This window comes from Humulus lupulus, chromosome 5, assembly GCF_963169125.1.
Source record: "Humulus lupulus chromosome 5, drHumLupu1.1, whole genome shotgun sequence".
NCBI classification, from domain to species: domain Eukaryota; kingdom Viridiplantae; phylum Streptophyta; class Magnoliopsida; order Rosales; family Cannabaceae; genus Humulus; species Humulus lupulus.
The window spans coordinates 184,394,737-184,408,976 of NC_084797.1; the positions used below are offsets into that span (position 1 = coordinate 184,394,737).

Below are 14,240 nucleotides of genomic sequence, written 5' to 3' on the forward strand. Positions count from 1 at the left end.
ATAATTGTGTTCTCTTGCGACATGTGGGTAAAAGTCCTAACTCGGTTCATAAAAATAATGTAAAAGCATGAAATGATTTGATGAATGCTTCTACACATATTAGAGATTTTATTGAAAAATAAACTTTTGAGCAAGTTGAGAATAATTGATTAAGGCTTCAAGTTGTAATTGATGTTGTCAAATGGCTTGCCTTTCAAGCTTGCGCCTTTAGAGGGTGTGACAAAAGTAAAGAATCACTTAACCGTGGAAATTTTTCTTGAACTTATGAATTTATTGGCATCTTACAATGAAAAGATTTTTTTTCCATATTACATATATCATTCTAAATTTTTTGTATTATTATTTTTATTTCTTATCTCTTTATATTCTTTCATAAAATAATTTGTTTACTCAAAACTAATGTGTAGGTTGCAAGTGTTGTTTTAGAAAATGCTTATTCAAATGCGTCATATACATCGCCCGATATTCGAAAGGAGATTCTTTATGTATTCTTTAACAAGGTTAAGAAATAGATTCGCCAAGAAATTGGACACTCAAAATTTTGCATCATAGTAGACGAAACACGTGATGAGTCCAAAAGAGAACAAATGGCTCTTGTTTTGAGATTTGTAGATAAAGAAGGGTTCATTCGTGAAAGATTTTTTTGTGTTGTTCATGTACGTGACACTATGACATTGACTTTGAAAGAAGGTATATTTTTTGCTCTATCTCAACATAATTTAGCTATTTCTAACATACGCGGACAGGGGTACGATGGAGCTAGTAACATGAGAGGTGAATGGAATGGCTTGCAAGCTTTAATTTGTAATGAATGTCCATATGCATATTACATCCATTGTTTAGCCCATTACCTCGAACTTTCTTTAGTTGCAGCTTCTCGAGAAGTAACTTCAGTTCATCATTTTTGCTCTAACTTGGTTTTCATTATCAATATTGCTATTGCATCTTGCAAGCGTAATGATGAACTCAAGGAGGCTCAAGTTGTTGAACTTGCTACTAAGATTGCTAATGATGAAATTGAATCAGAGAGAGGGCTCAATCAAATCGGCACCTTAAAGCGAGCTGGAGATACTCGTTGGGGTTCTCATTTGGATTCTATTTCTAGCTTGCTCAAAATGTTTAATTCAACTTATGTGGTTTTGAGTAAAATTACAAATGAAAGAGTTTCATATTCTCAACGGGAGATGCAGACTTCGCTTGCAATCAATTATTATCTTTTGAGTTTGTTTTCATATTGCATCTTATGAAAGAAATTTTGGAAATTACTCGTATGCTTTGTGTAGCATTACAATGCCAATCACAAGATATTTTGAATGATATGCATCTTATTTCAAGCACAAAAAGGCTACTTAAGAACTTTCGAGATTCAGGATGGGATGCTTTCTTTATAAAGGTTAAATCATTTTGTGAGCAACATCAAGTTGATATTCCAGATATGAATGCTCAATATGTTGCAGGGCGTGGAAGATCTCGAAATCAATAAGATAAGATTAATGTTATGCATTATTATCGAGTTGATATCTTTATTACTGCACTTGATTATCAGTTGCAAAAATTAAACTATAGATTCAATGAACATTCAGTAGAGTTACTTGTTCTTAGCACTGCTTTTGATCCTAGAGATGGATTTAAATGGTTCAAGATTGATGATATTTGCAAACTTGCAAAGAAGTTCTATCCTGATGATTTCTCAGAGCAAGAGTTGGCGGTACATCTAAGAATTGAGCTTCAACATTTTGAGCTTGACATTCCAAATCATCCTGAATTGAAAAATTTATCTGGTATTCATGAATTATGCCAAGGCTTGGTGAAAAGAAAAAAAGCATCTGTATATCCTCTTATTGACAGGTTAATTAGGCTTGTTCTAACTCTTCCTGTATCAACAGCAACTACAGAGCGAGCATTTTCAATTATGAAAATTATCAAGACAAAGCTCAGAAACAAGATGGAAGACAATTTTCTAAGTGATTGCTTAACAATTTGTATTGAGAAAGAAATTGCTGCAAAATTTAGTAGTGACTCCATTATAGATGATTTTGCATCTATGAAGAATCGTCCAGTACAACTTACTTTTAATAAAAATAATTGAAGTTTTCAGGTATATATGAATTTAACATAATTATCATTTCTTCTATTAAGACCATTATAATATTATTCGAAAGGTTATAATTTTTTGTTTTCCTTTACTTTCACGTTTTATTATATACATGATATACTTGGATCTTCAAGATGAATTATTATAAATAATAATTGTATTACAATGTGATTATACTGAACAATTTTTATTATATAAACAAAATTGCCCCCATCTCGATAATTCCTGGCTTGGTCACTGTTTATTACTGTTATGTAATTCTACTCGCTTCCAATTATGAGTGATCCGACTTCTTCTTGTATGAGCGAACAAGATGTTAATTGAACCTTCACATTTCTACGTTGTTCGCCTATATTAGAGGCATATACATGAATAGGCTGACAAACTCATTTCACACATCATATTCACTAAAGAATTTTCACATATAAAAATTAACCCATCCATTTATACCTGGCATACTTGCCTTTTGATATACCCACATATTCCATACATATTTATTTCTTGTCTTATCCTTAATAATACACATGTCTACCCTTACATATATATATATATACATTATCCTACATATATAGGTAATAAATGCGAACAGATACTCATCTAAATTTTTCTATCAATGAGCGAGCATACAGTTTGGAGCAGACATAATATCATTTAAATGAGCGAACAGACAATTTGGAGCAGACATAATATTCTTTAAATGAGCAAACAAACACTTCCTTTTGCCACGACCTTTTAGATAATTATAGTGTCATGAGTGCAGCATTTATTTAGCGATTATAATACATGCCAATGATCTCCACCCAAATGGAGACTTGAAAATGAGTTTATTGCCTCCATATAAAGGTGTCGCTTCCTATTTGTAGTATGAAGGCATGAACGAATAGACATATTTAAGTAGCATGTGGCTGTTAAATGCTTTCTTGTAGCCCTTCATACACTTTACTTGTTCGCTCCATGCATAAGGAAGTTGGTTTTTAAATATCGTCTTTGCATGTCTCTCACTTATCAAGGGCGAACAGGGTATGCTTTGTACACCATACATGATCAAATCTGTTTTTTTTTTCTGTGTAAACTTTTCACAAACATACACTTTGGCTCGAAAGGTCCCAAGAAAAATTCTTTCCTCTTTTGTTCGCCTATCACAGGGGACTATTTTAGTGAACTTCCATAACTTCATATGGTCGAGCATACCTCTGTACTTCTGTTCACCTAGCCTAGCCCACGTTGAGCAAACAAGAATCCTTTTGTACTCTTTTCCTTATGCTTGTCTATTATGAGCGAGTTTACTTTCTTCTATAGAGTATAGATTCATTTGCAACTAGCTCATTCATGCATTTTAGCTCAATTATGGTTCTATTCGCCCTAGTGGTACACTTATGGGCGAACAAGCTTCATATTGTGTATATGCGAACAAAACCGTACCCTTTTCTCTCATTTTAAATTACTTGGTTTGCATGATTTATGAGGTGTCCGATTTCTTTTATGATCTTGTTAGGCCTCATTCTCCAAAGTAAATAGGAATTTGTTCGTCCTTATTTGCTTCTTATATGCAACCAGGCCCGTGTCTCCTAAAAAGTCAAGAGCTTTGAGGAAGAGGAAGGAGGTTGATTATATCGAAAAAGAGCTCGAAGAAATATTTAGTTTGGAAGGTTTCGTGACACTAAAATCCATTTGTTTTGCTAGTGATCTTTCCCATGCAATCGATAGATATGGACTTATTGGCGAGCTTGGACATAACCTCCCTGTTGATGATAAGAGAGAAGACTCCCCACCAGATGGATATACTGCTTGGAGTCCCATGCATTGCCAAGGAGGTGCTTTCCTTCCAATTTACACATATTTTGTGGAAATGTGTGATTATTTTGGAACAGCCCCATTTCAGCTTACACCGTATAGTTATTGACTATTGGTACTGCTACACATTTTATATAGAGTGTTGGATTATCCTTCGCCTGATGCTTTAGAGGTTCATTACTTATTCAACATTAGGTCTAATCATGCACCAGGTTATGAAGTATTATATCACTATAGTAGTTATTCTAGTGGAGATGTTCTCAGAAGTGGTGTTTCCAATCCTGGTCGTTATTTTAGTCAATAATTTTTCACTAATGCCATTGAGTTTGAGCATAAATCATTTCATGACATCGATAAATTTCTAGCTGTTTTCCTTTGATAAAGTTTTATGCTCGCTTCCCTTGTTGTATGCTTACTCTGCTTGCATACTTTGTTGTTTTAGGCTGCTATAGGAAACAACTCCATCCTCTGAGATTCAAGAGTGTCTTTCTCAGTTGAGGTGAATGAGTGATAAGTATAGGAATGCTTATTTCCTCATCAACGATGACAATTTGCAATTAGTTTATCTGCTTGAAGCACACCACTCATTGGATCGACTATCTCCTCCTCTGGTCCTTCAGAGTTTGACTATGTTTCCTTTTCTGAGGTTTGAGAGCCTATACATTAAGAGGGAACATAGGGGGTTCATGATCCTGTTCGCAATGATCATGTTATTGTTGTCCCATCTTCTGCTTGTGACGAGCAAGAGTCGGTGCGTTTTGATATTTTACCAACTCGCTCTGTACTGAGCAATTTTTGTTCTGCGTTGCCCAAGTGTCCATAGTTGGATTTATCGCATGTGTCTCTACCTTAAGATTCTTTTAATAATGTGGGAGCCTTTAGTTTATTCCCTGAGAATGGAGAACTACCTTTTCCTGATTGGGTGGATGAATATCTTTTGGAGAGTGATTATGTACCAATGGGAACTTCCAACGACCATGAAATATCAAGTTTGAGTTCTGATAGTCCTTCTGGTACATTTTTCTTCTTCAATGCATTGTGATTGCTACTTTTTTACTTATATTTTATCTGACCATTTTTCTTTGACAAGAGACATGAATGCTCGAGCTTTGTTTGGTGGCCCTGAAGTTATAGGTGCGAGAGCTAACAAGAAGAGAAAGCAATCAACAAACAAGGATAAAAGGACCCTTCCAGAGTCATATGATGCTTGTCGAGGCCTAAATCGGCCTCCTGTTGGGGTTACACCACCAACTGCTACAATGATTGCTAGTGAGGTCCCCATGACCAGGTCCTTAGCCTCTTCTCTGCCTACTTGTGTTCAAATTTTGGTGCCCTAATTTGAGGAGGTCGTTTAGAGTGATCATGTATAAGTAGAATAGTTGTTCTCTGGAGCTAGAGTGTTCCCAATGAGATCATTCACCATTCAATTGCAAAAATTATTCAAGTATGTATTTTCTCTCATTATTGTACTTGTTATTTCTCCACTTAGTTTTCTGTATTGATCTTAGGAATGGAAAAATGGGTCTATGGAGCGGGGCGGGGCGGGGCCCCGACCCGGCGGGGCATCATTGCCCCGGTAAAATCGGGGCAGATTTCGGGGCGAGGCTTTGACCCGCCCCGCCCCGATATGAATTCTGGCGGGTCGGGGCAGACCCGCCCCGATTACCTTTTTTATTTTTTTATTTTTTTTATTCCTAAGTAACTCGACTGATGAACCTCGACTGAAGTTCAGTCACTGAACTGAGCCCTTTTTCTCTTCTCCTCACGACTAGACCTCTACTCTTCCTCTGAAATCGCAGAGCTTGATGCCCTAACCAGAATCCCCAATTCCAACGGCCCGGTTTCGAAGGAAGAAGAGAATTTGTTGAAGAAGCTCAAGAATCCCGAAGTCGTGGAGCAAGCCCAAAACGAAACCCTTCTTCTCCAACCTTCTCCATCTTCTTTGCTAAGTTTTGGGTAATGGTGAGTGCTCTCTTCTCCATCTCCATCTTCTCCATCTTCTACTTATTTTTTCAGATGGGTATTGTATTATTTTTGCAAGAACTACACTGATTAGAATTTTCGGGTTAGATTAATATGATATTTAGATATATGGGTGATAATGATCTTTTATTATTGAAATTTTTGAGTTTGTGTGATGGGTATTTATGATTTCTTTAATTTGGGTCCATAGTTATGGTATGATTTGAATTCTGTTTTTGTGTTGATGAGGAATTTGGGTCCTCACTCTGACATATGTAGTTTTATGGCTATGAACCTCTCTTATTTCAGCTTCTAAAGGAACTAGTCTTTGGTTGATTTCTCTCAATCTTGACCCGGTTTCATCTAACTCAGTACCAACTTGTTTAGACTTCTGTAAGCTTGCCTTGAGTAACTGTCTAGCAGTTTCAAAATTCTGAGTGATTCCCAACTCAGCCATTGCCAAAAATGTGTCCTTTCTTTGAATTTTGCACCAGTTGATAGTATGAGATTCTGACAAACAGAGTCCCAAGTTAAGACTTACACACAAAAATATTCTGACAAACAGAGTAAGGTTTCTAGTCTCTACTTTTATATTTGGTGACTAAGGTTTCTTTGATTAGTTAAGCTGGGCCAAGGGTTTAGACTTTAGATATTGAAGTCTGGCTTTGGAAGATAGGTTGAGTATTATTGGGGCAAGTAATAAATATGATGATATGTTCAATGAGTTTATGCTTCAAAATGAGAACTCAGCATTCGGAGAGTTTCTGGCAGTTACATCTTTCACTAGTTTTGGCTGTAACATGATATAACAATTTAGTGAAAAGAGAAGGAAGAAAAATGCTCTATGCATATGGATGCTGAGCTTGTAATGTTGCAAAAAGATGAAGGTTGAAGTTGAAATGGAGTAGAAAAATTTAGGATGTTCATGTGCTCAGTACAGGTATCTTTCATATTCTGAACAAGACCAAGTTTGTGTTTTCTTGTGACTGGTGGTGACCCCAAGCTCATGTCATTTTCTTAATCTCACTTTATGGTCACAAATTCACAATGTTCTATGGATGGAATAAACTTATCTTTTCTGTAACAAGATGAAGGGAACATGTTGATAACATTACTTGGGCTTATCATCTCAGTTTAGTTTATTTCAATGTTAACAAACCAAATGAAGTCTCTTATTAGTGTAAACTACTTACCAGATTTCTTTGTCCACAACCTCCCAAGTCACAAGATGCTGCCAAATTTGTTTTTTACCATAGAAAATTTCTGATTTGTGTTCATCTTTTACAATATATGCTCTTAATAAGTAGTTCTTTTGTTAGGCTTGTGAATATTTAGATAATTTCTAATTGTAGTAATGATGTGAATATTTAGTTCATCTTTTGCTTGATATCAATAAAATACTTTACAAGGAATTCTTTCAAGTACTGTAATTCTCTTCCAGGGTCTATCGTCTTTACTGATATTTTGGTTTCTGTTTTAGCTTGTTAAATTATTTATTGGTGCTCTTGGCAAATTAATGTGAATATCCTCATAAGACATATTCCTCTAATAACAAGGAAGTTTGAGATTGAATAATATTATTATATGTGTTGGCTAAGTAAGGTTGGAGTTCATCACTACATTAATAGCTTACTGGAAAGCTACGGTTCCTTTTTGTTGAACAGGCCAGTGACTTGGTTTTGTAGGAGTTTGGAGAGGAAAACTCTTAATAATTTTGATTAATTATCAAAAAAAAAATATAGAGCTAGCTACAGGATTTATATATTATTAAACATGGAAACATATTGCTAATGTCATTTTATTAATTCATATAGCTTCTGCTATGTGTACTTTTGTTTTGTGTTTTGGTTGGGGTCATTGATAATAATAGGTTTCATGATGATTTTTCTACTCAGGGACTCCTGCGGATTGTGTTTCATTAGGACTGTCAGTGGCACTGTTTTCTTGGTCAAAGCCTTTACTGGTTAGAATTTATGTGTTGTAATCTTTAAGTTATATTTATACATATGTATAATATTTTTGGAGCCAAGCAGTTCCTAATTGTTATGTGGATTATGGATATAATGTAGGTTAGATCAAATACTAAACATGTCTACCCAAGATGTTATCGAATCTAATTTTGTCAATGATGTTGATTATGTTCAATCAACACATACACAAGAGGCACAATCTCTAGGAAATACAAGAGATGAAAATGAGAGTAGAAGTACTAAAAGAAAGAGAACATCTCCTGCATGGAATCATTTTACTTTGCAAAAAATTGATGGTGTACTGAAGGCAGTTTGTAACCATTGTGGGAGGAAATTAGGGGGAGAGAGTAGTAATGGGACTAAACATTTGCTTGCTCATGTGAAAAGATGCCCAGTAATAAAGGAACAACTTGCCATGAATCCTAATCCTAATGCAAGTCCTTCAGTCACAACTTACAATTTTGATCCTGAACTAGGGAGAAAAAAGTTAGCTCAAATGATCATTCTACATGAATACCCTTTATCGATGGTTGAGCATAGTGGTTTTATAGACTATTCAAATACTCTTTGCCCTATGTTTAAAATGTTGTCAAGGAATACAATTAGGTCTGATATTTTGAAAATGTACAAGGTTGAGAAGGAAAAATGTAGCCAAATTTTGGAGAAGAATAGAAGTAGAATAGCTATAACCACTGATATGTGGACTGCCAATCATCAAAAGAGAGGATATATGACTGTGACAGCTCATTTCATAGATGACTCTTGGAAGTTGCATAGTAGGATTATAAGTTTTAAGTATGTACCATGCCCACATGATGCTGTTACACTTACTGATACATTGAGTTCGTGTCTGTCTGAATGGAATATTGAAGACAAGATTAGTACAGTAACTGTGGATAATTGTACAACTAAGGATGCAATGATTCCACTTTTGAAGGAAAAATTTAATTATAACTGTTTCATTTTAAAAGGAAAGTTACTTCACATGCGTTGTTGTGCGCATATTTTGAATCTTATTGTCAAGGATGGCTTGTCTGTTATTGGTGATAGCATTGACAAGATTCGAGACAGTGTTGCTTATTGGTCGGGCACACCAAAGAGGTATGAGAAATTTGAGGACACTGCTCGTTCTCTTGAAGTGACATGTACTAAAAAGTTATCACTTGATTGTCAAACAAGGTGGAATTCAACATACTTGATGCTCAACATAGCTTTATTGTACAATAGAGTATTTGAACAATTAAAACTACGTGATTCAAGATATGTTAGATATGCGCCATCAGGAGATGATTGGATTAGAGCTCAAAAATTGTGTGACAAGTTGGAAGTGTTTCATGAGGTGACAGAGTTGTTTTCTGGAACCAAGTATCCTACAGCTAATCTTTTTTTCCCAAAGATGTGTCAAATTAAAATGAGAATTAAATCATGGATGACAGTGGATGAGCCCTTTATTAGGGACATGGCAACTCAAATGATGTCTAAGTTTCAATAGTATTGGGAAGAGATTCATGGGCTTATGACTGTGGCTGTTGTTTTGGATCCAAGATATAAGTTTATGTTGATCGAATATTATTTTCCTACCATTTATGGAAATGATCAATGTGAGATTGAAATTGAGAAGGTCCACAAGCTTTGTTATGAGCTACTAGAAGAGTACAGTTCTAAGTTTCCTAATCTTAGAGAAAGAAGTCAGCAAATGGATAGTGTATCAGCATCTTCTCAAACACAAATAGATGATCTATCTAACTTTGACACATATTTTAGAGTTGCATATGGTGTAGAGAATGTGAAGTCAGAGTTAGAACTCTATTTGGAAGAGAAATTGATACCTAGGACTGATGAGTTCTTTGATATATGCAATTATTGGAAAGTAACAGGACTTAAATATCCTGTGTTGAATATGATTGCCAAAGATATATTTGCTGTGCCTATTAGCACCGTTGCTTCGGAATCTACATTCAGTACTGGTGGTAGACATGTGGGTTCACACCGAGCAAGACTTCATCCTTCTACATTAGAAGCATTGATATGCACTCAAAATTGGTTGGTAAATGACAAAAAAGGTAAATATACTTATCTTTATATATATATATATATATAAATTCATATTTTATTGTATTATTTCAATATTAATTTGTTTTATTTTCTTTACAGAAGCGACTCCACTAGTCACCATGAATGATGAAGATAATGATGTAGATCCAACTATGGTACTTAATTAAGTTTTTAAATGTCATCAAATAAATTATTAACTTCTATTATTAATACATATATTTTTTTTTGTAGGAGCCATACATAGTTGATCTTGATGATTAAGGTAGCAGATCAATAAAGAAGATATTGATGACGCATCAAAAGTGGAGTGCTATGTTGCATATGATAGTTTTATTTTACTTTGTTCTCTTGAGAAACTCTCAAAAGTGGAGTACTATGTTGCATATGATAGTTTTGTTTTACTTTGTTCTATTGAGAAACTCTCAAAAGTGGAGTGCTATGTTGCATATGATAGTTTTATTTTATTTTGTTCTCTTGAGAAACTCTTATTATACTTGGCGAATTCTTGATTTAAATGATGATATAATGATATGATTTAATACAATTCTCTCATGTTACTTATATACATGTATAATATGTAAAATTGACATTTTATATGTGGTTTAGAATATCCTTAATTTTAAATAGATTTTAAGTATAAAATTTATAAAAAAAATTATTCTATAACTACTCTATGAAAGAATTGTAAATATTAAAAAATATGTTTTATTTAATTATCATTATTCTTGTAATTATTTTTGTAAATTATAAAATAAAAAATAAAATAAAATATTTGAAGGTGTAGTTGACAAGAAGGGTAAAAAATAAAGATTATAATAAAAAAATAATTTAAGTTTAAAGAGAATTCTAAAATTAAAATTTAATATTTCTTAAAAAAAAAAAAAAGCAAATGGGGCGGGGCAAACCCGCCCCGATTAAGACGGGGCGGGGCGGGGCAAAATATTAACGGGGCGGGGCGGGGCGGAAGCGGGGCGGGGCAGACCCGCCCCATTTACATGCCTAATTGATCTCTTTTTCTCTCTTGTAGATGATGATTACTTTGACCAACTTATCTTAGTTTATCGAGTTGTTGAAGAAGGACAAAGAGGATGCATGTCGTAGCCTTATGGTGGAAGTGGAGGTTGTTCGCGGTGAGAGAAAGACTTGTAGGGCTGAGCTTGAGCAACTCAAGAACTCCTCTTGTACTGAGATCAATCAACTGAAGGATGAGATTGGTTGACTCTAGAAGTCTCGTGCTACTGAGATCGAGTAGGATAAGGTTGATGCCGAAGCTGATCGCCTTCAGACTATTACAGAAAAATGAGATATCATGAATAACATGTGTTTTCCAAGTCTTGAAACACAACAACAGTGTTGATTTATCATTTATGAATGGCAGAGTGAAGTCATTAATAGAAGCTTGTTGAGGAGGAAAATACTTCTATTTGCACCCATTTAGTGCACCCAGCAGATGGAGATCTGACTTCAAGACTTGAAGATTTCGTGACCAACACTTTTGTTGACCCTTTAATGGCCCCGGGCGACTAGACCCATCAACCAGAACTTTTATCACTTAGTCCCTATTGCACCTCATGTTCGAATCTTTTGTATAGGAAAACTTTTGAGTAGCTTTATTTTTTGTTGTTGTAGTTTGTACTTGTACGCAAACGAACAAAACATAGCTTTTACTTGTGCACAAACGAACATACTATAGAGTGTCTTTTGTTATCTTCCTTTTGAATGTATGTGTGCGAACAACTTTATTTATCTATTCATTGTTCCCACATGACTTCTGTTCTCATTTTGCCTTTATGATTAGGCGAGCATACACACTTTTTCCTTCATTGTTAGAACGAATATAACACTATGGATAGGATGAGCATACACATTTTTTTGTCTTCTTTGACAGAACGAAGAGAACGCTATTTTGGAAAAAATTGTAGAAAATTTCTCTGTTGGGTTCTTTCTTATACCTTGTATGCCCCTCCAACTGATTGAGGAGTCTTGGTCCTTTATCACCTATTATGTTGTGCTTGGGTGTGAGTAAATGTTCTATTCGTTTGTTGTCAAGCGCAATAAGCTAACATAATTTCTTTTCCATGATAGTGGGCGAGCAAATCAATTATTTTGACACATGTTACTTTATAAAGTCTGAGTCAAAGAGTTATGTTCTTAATGTACACTATTAAGCGAACAAATTCTTACTTGAGGTTGCACCTGTTTGTTTATAGTTCACATGGTTATGCGAGCAGACCTACTCTTTATCTTTGCTCTTTGATGTTGCACATAGTTGGGTGAACAAACATATTTTGAGTGTTTCCTTTGTTCCTATTGGCTTATGGTGTACTTCTGTTCACAACTTATGAATGCCTTCAAGCAAACAAGATTGTGAATGATAAATGAGCAAAACTGAAAATGGTTTTCTTAATAAGTGGACGACAAGAATTAAAGATTTTCTTTTTTCTAGTGATCAGAGTTTAGAAGTTGTCTTCTTTTCTAATAGCGATAAGATTTTGAGGTTATCTTCTTTACTAATATCGCCCACAATTCGAAGTTATCCTCGATCAAAGTTTGATGTTGTCTTTTTTCGATGATGCTTCCAAGATGATTTTATTTACTCGACTCATGCCTGGTTCAACTAGGTTTAATTTCTTACTTAATAGCTACCTGTTAGTATTCAGGTTGTGTACCTGGTTAGGACCATGATTTTATTGCTTTGATTCTTCCCGTTAGTTTCTTAGTTTTATTGGGAATTATATTGATAATACATGTTGTTGTATTAGCTCGGCTTTCATTTCCCAACTTCACTTTTTGTACTAACTTAAATTTTTTCAAAGTTTGATCGCGTTACTTTAACTTCCAAGTACATCTATTTGTTTTGTTAATTCTTACAATCACTTTACATACTTATTTAAACATACAAGTATGATGAGCATAAAACTGCTCGAAACTCATACTCCTTTTTTCATAGGAGCATGGTAGGCTTAAAATATTACTTGAAATTTGGTTGCCTAAAAATTTGTAATATTGTGCCTTTTGATACTTGATTATCTCAACACTTTTAACTTTTTTCTAAAGTTCGAAACAACTATTTCTTAAAATTTTGTGTAGATTTATGTCGAGCTCATGGTATGGTTATATCCAACACCTATATGCCCCCCGAGTAACAAAGTTATAATTCTTGGGCTACTTTTAGTTTGGGTTTGAGCTGGTTTTATAACTCAGACTTCGAAGTTTATCTTCTTTTCTGATAACGATCAAAATTTGAAGTTAACCTTTTTTCATATTATGATCAGAATTCGAAGTTATCTTCTTTTCTGATTGTGACCTCTAGATAACTCCATTTTAGTGTTGTTTTAGGATATGTTTTTGTGGTAATCTTGAGTCTTTATGTTTGTTTTGTACAAGATTATGCTTTTGTTTGTCTAGTTGTAGGTTGATTCGCTGAATCATGAGCTAAATGCTAAAAGAAGAAAAAATGGGTGAAAATGGAGTTTTTGATGGTTGTTCGACTCAAATTGGTGCTAAGGATGAATTATAATAAGTTTTTGATGAAGGAGGGATGTCAAAAGGATAAAATCTAAAGAAAAGAAAATAGAACTAGAGTCGCGGCATGGGCTTAAGGGCCGCGAATCTAGCAAAGTCAGAGACTGAAGGGTTGCTTAAAGGAATTAGATTTGTTACACGGTCAATAGAGTCACATCGCTAGAAGAAGTCAGAGGCGAATCCAGGAGGTCCATGGAGAGGCAGACCGTGACTTAGGTTTAGAGGCTTGCGACACCTGGAGGGCTAACCAAATTTTGAAGAGCTTTAAAAAGACACGGGCCACGACCTAGGAAAGGCCAAGTTGCGACCCGCCTATGAAAAAAAGAGGAAATCGTGTTTTTTTGTTATAAATTCATAATTTAGGGTTTAATTAGAGGAAGGTCAGATTTTAATTACGAGTTTAGAGATTAAATTTGATTGTGAGACTAGTTTTTCTGCATTGTCATATTTTTTATTTCTTCTTCAAGTCTTTGAATTTTATGTTTCTGAATAATTATTTTGTTCTTTTAGTCATGTCTGATATGATCTAAACACTTTTATCTAGGGTTCAATGTTGTCACTTGGATTTCTAGTTAATCTTATTATGATATTCTATTGATTCTTCTTCTTTATTCTAATCTATATAATGTTTGCTTAATGCTAGTAAATACCTGATAAAAATTTGCTTGATTTATAATTTTGATTCAAAATTTGAAAGATGAGAATTGAATATGCTATCGTTATATAGACATAGGTTACATATTGGACGAAAGTACCTATACGGCTTGTGTAGTAATTAGGTTTCTATGCTTAATGTCTGCTATATGTTTAAGTTTATCACAAAGATGTAGAAAACATAC

General features: G+C 34.5%; 1 protein-coding gene across 1 annotated transcript; it reads left to right on the forward strand.

Annotated features, from left to right (window-relative positions):
* Nucleotides 1–587: 587 nt before the first annotated feature.
* LOC133779756 (uncharacterized) lies at nt 588–2,089 on the forward strand. The gene is made up of 3 exons (XM_062219673.1): nt 588–1,143; nt 1,251–1,450; nt 1,547–2,089. The coding sequence occupies exons 1-3, from the start codon at nt 588–590 to the stop codon at nt 2,087–2,089; spliced, it is 1,299 nt and encodes a 432-aa protein (XP_062075657.1).
* The last annotated feature ends 12,151 nt before the right edge of the window (nt 2,090–14,240 follow it).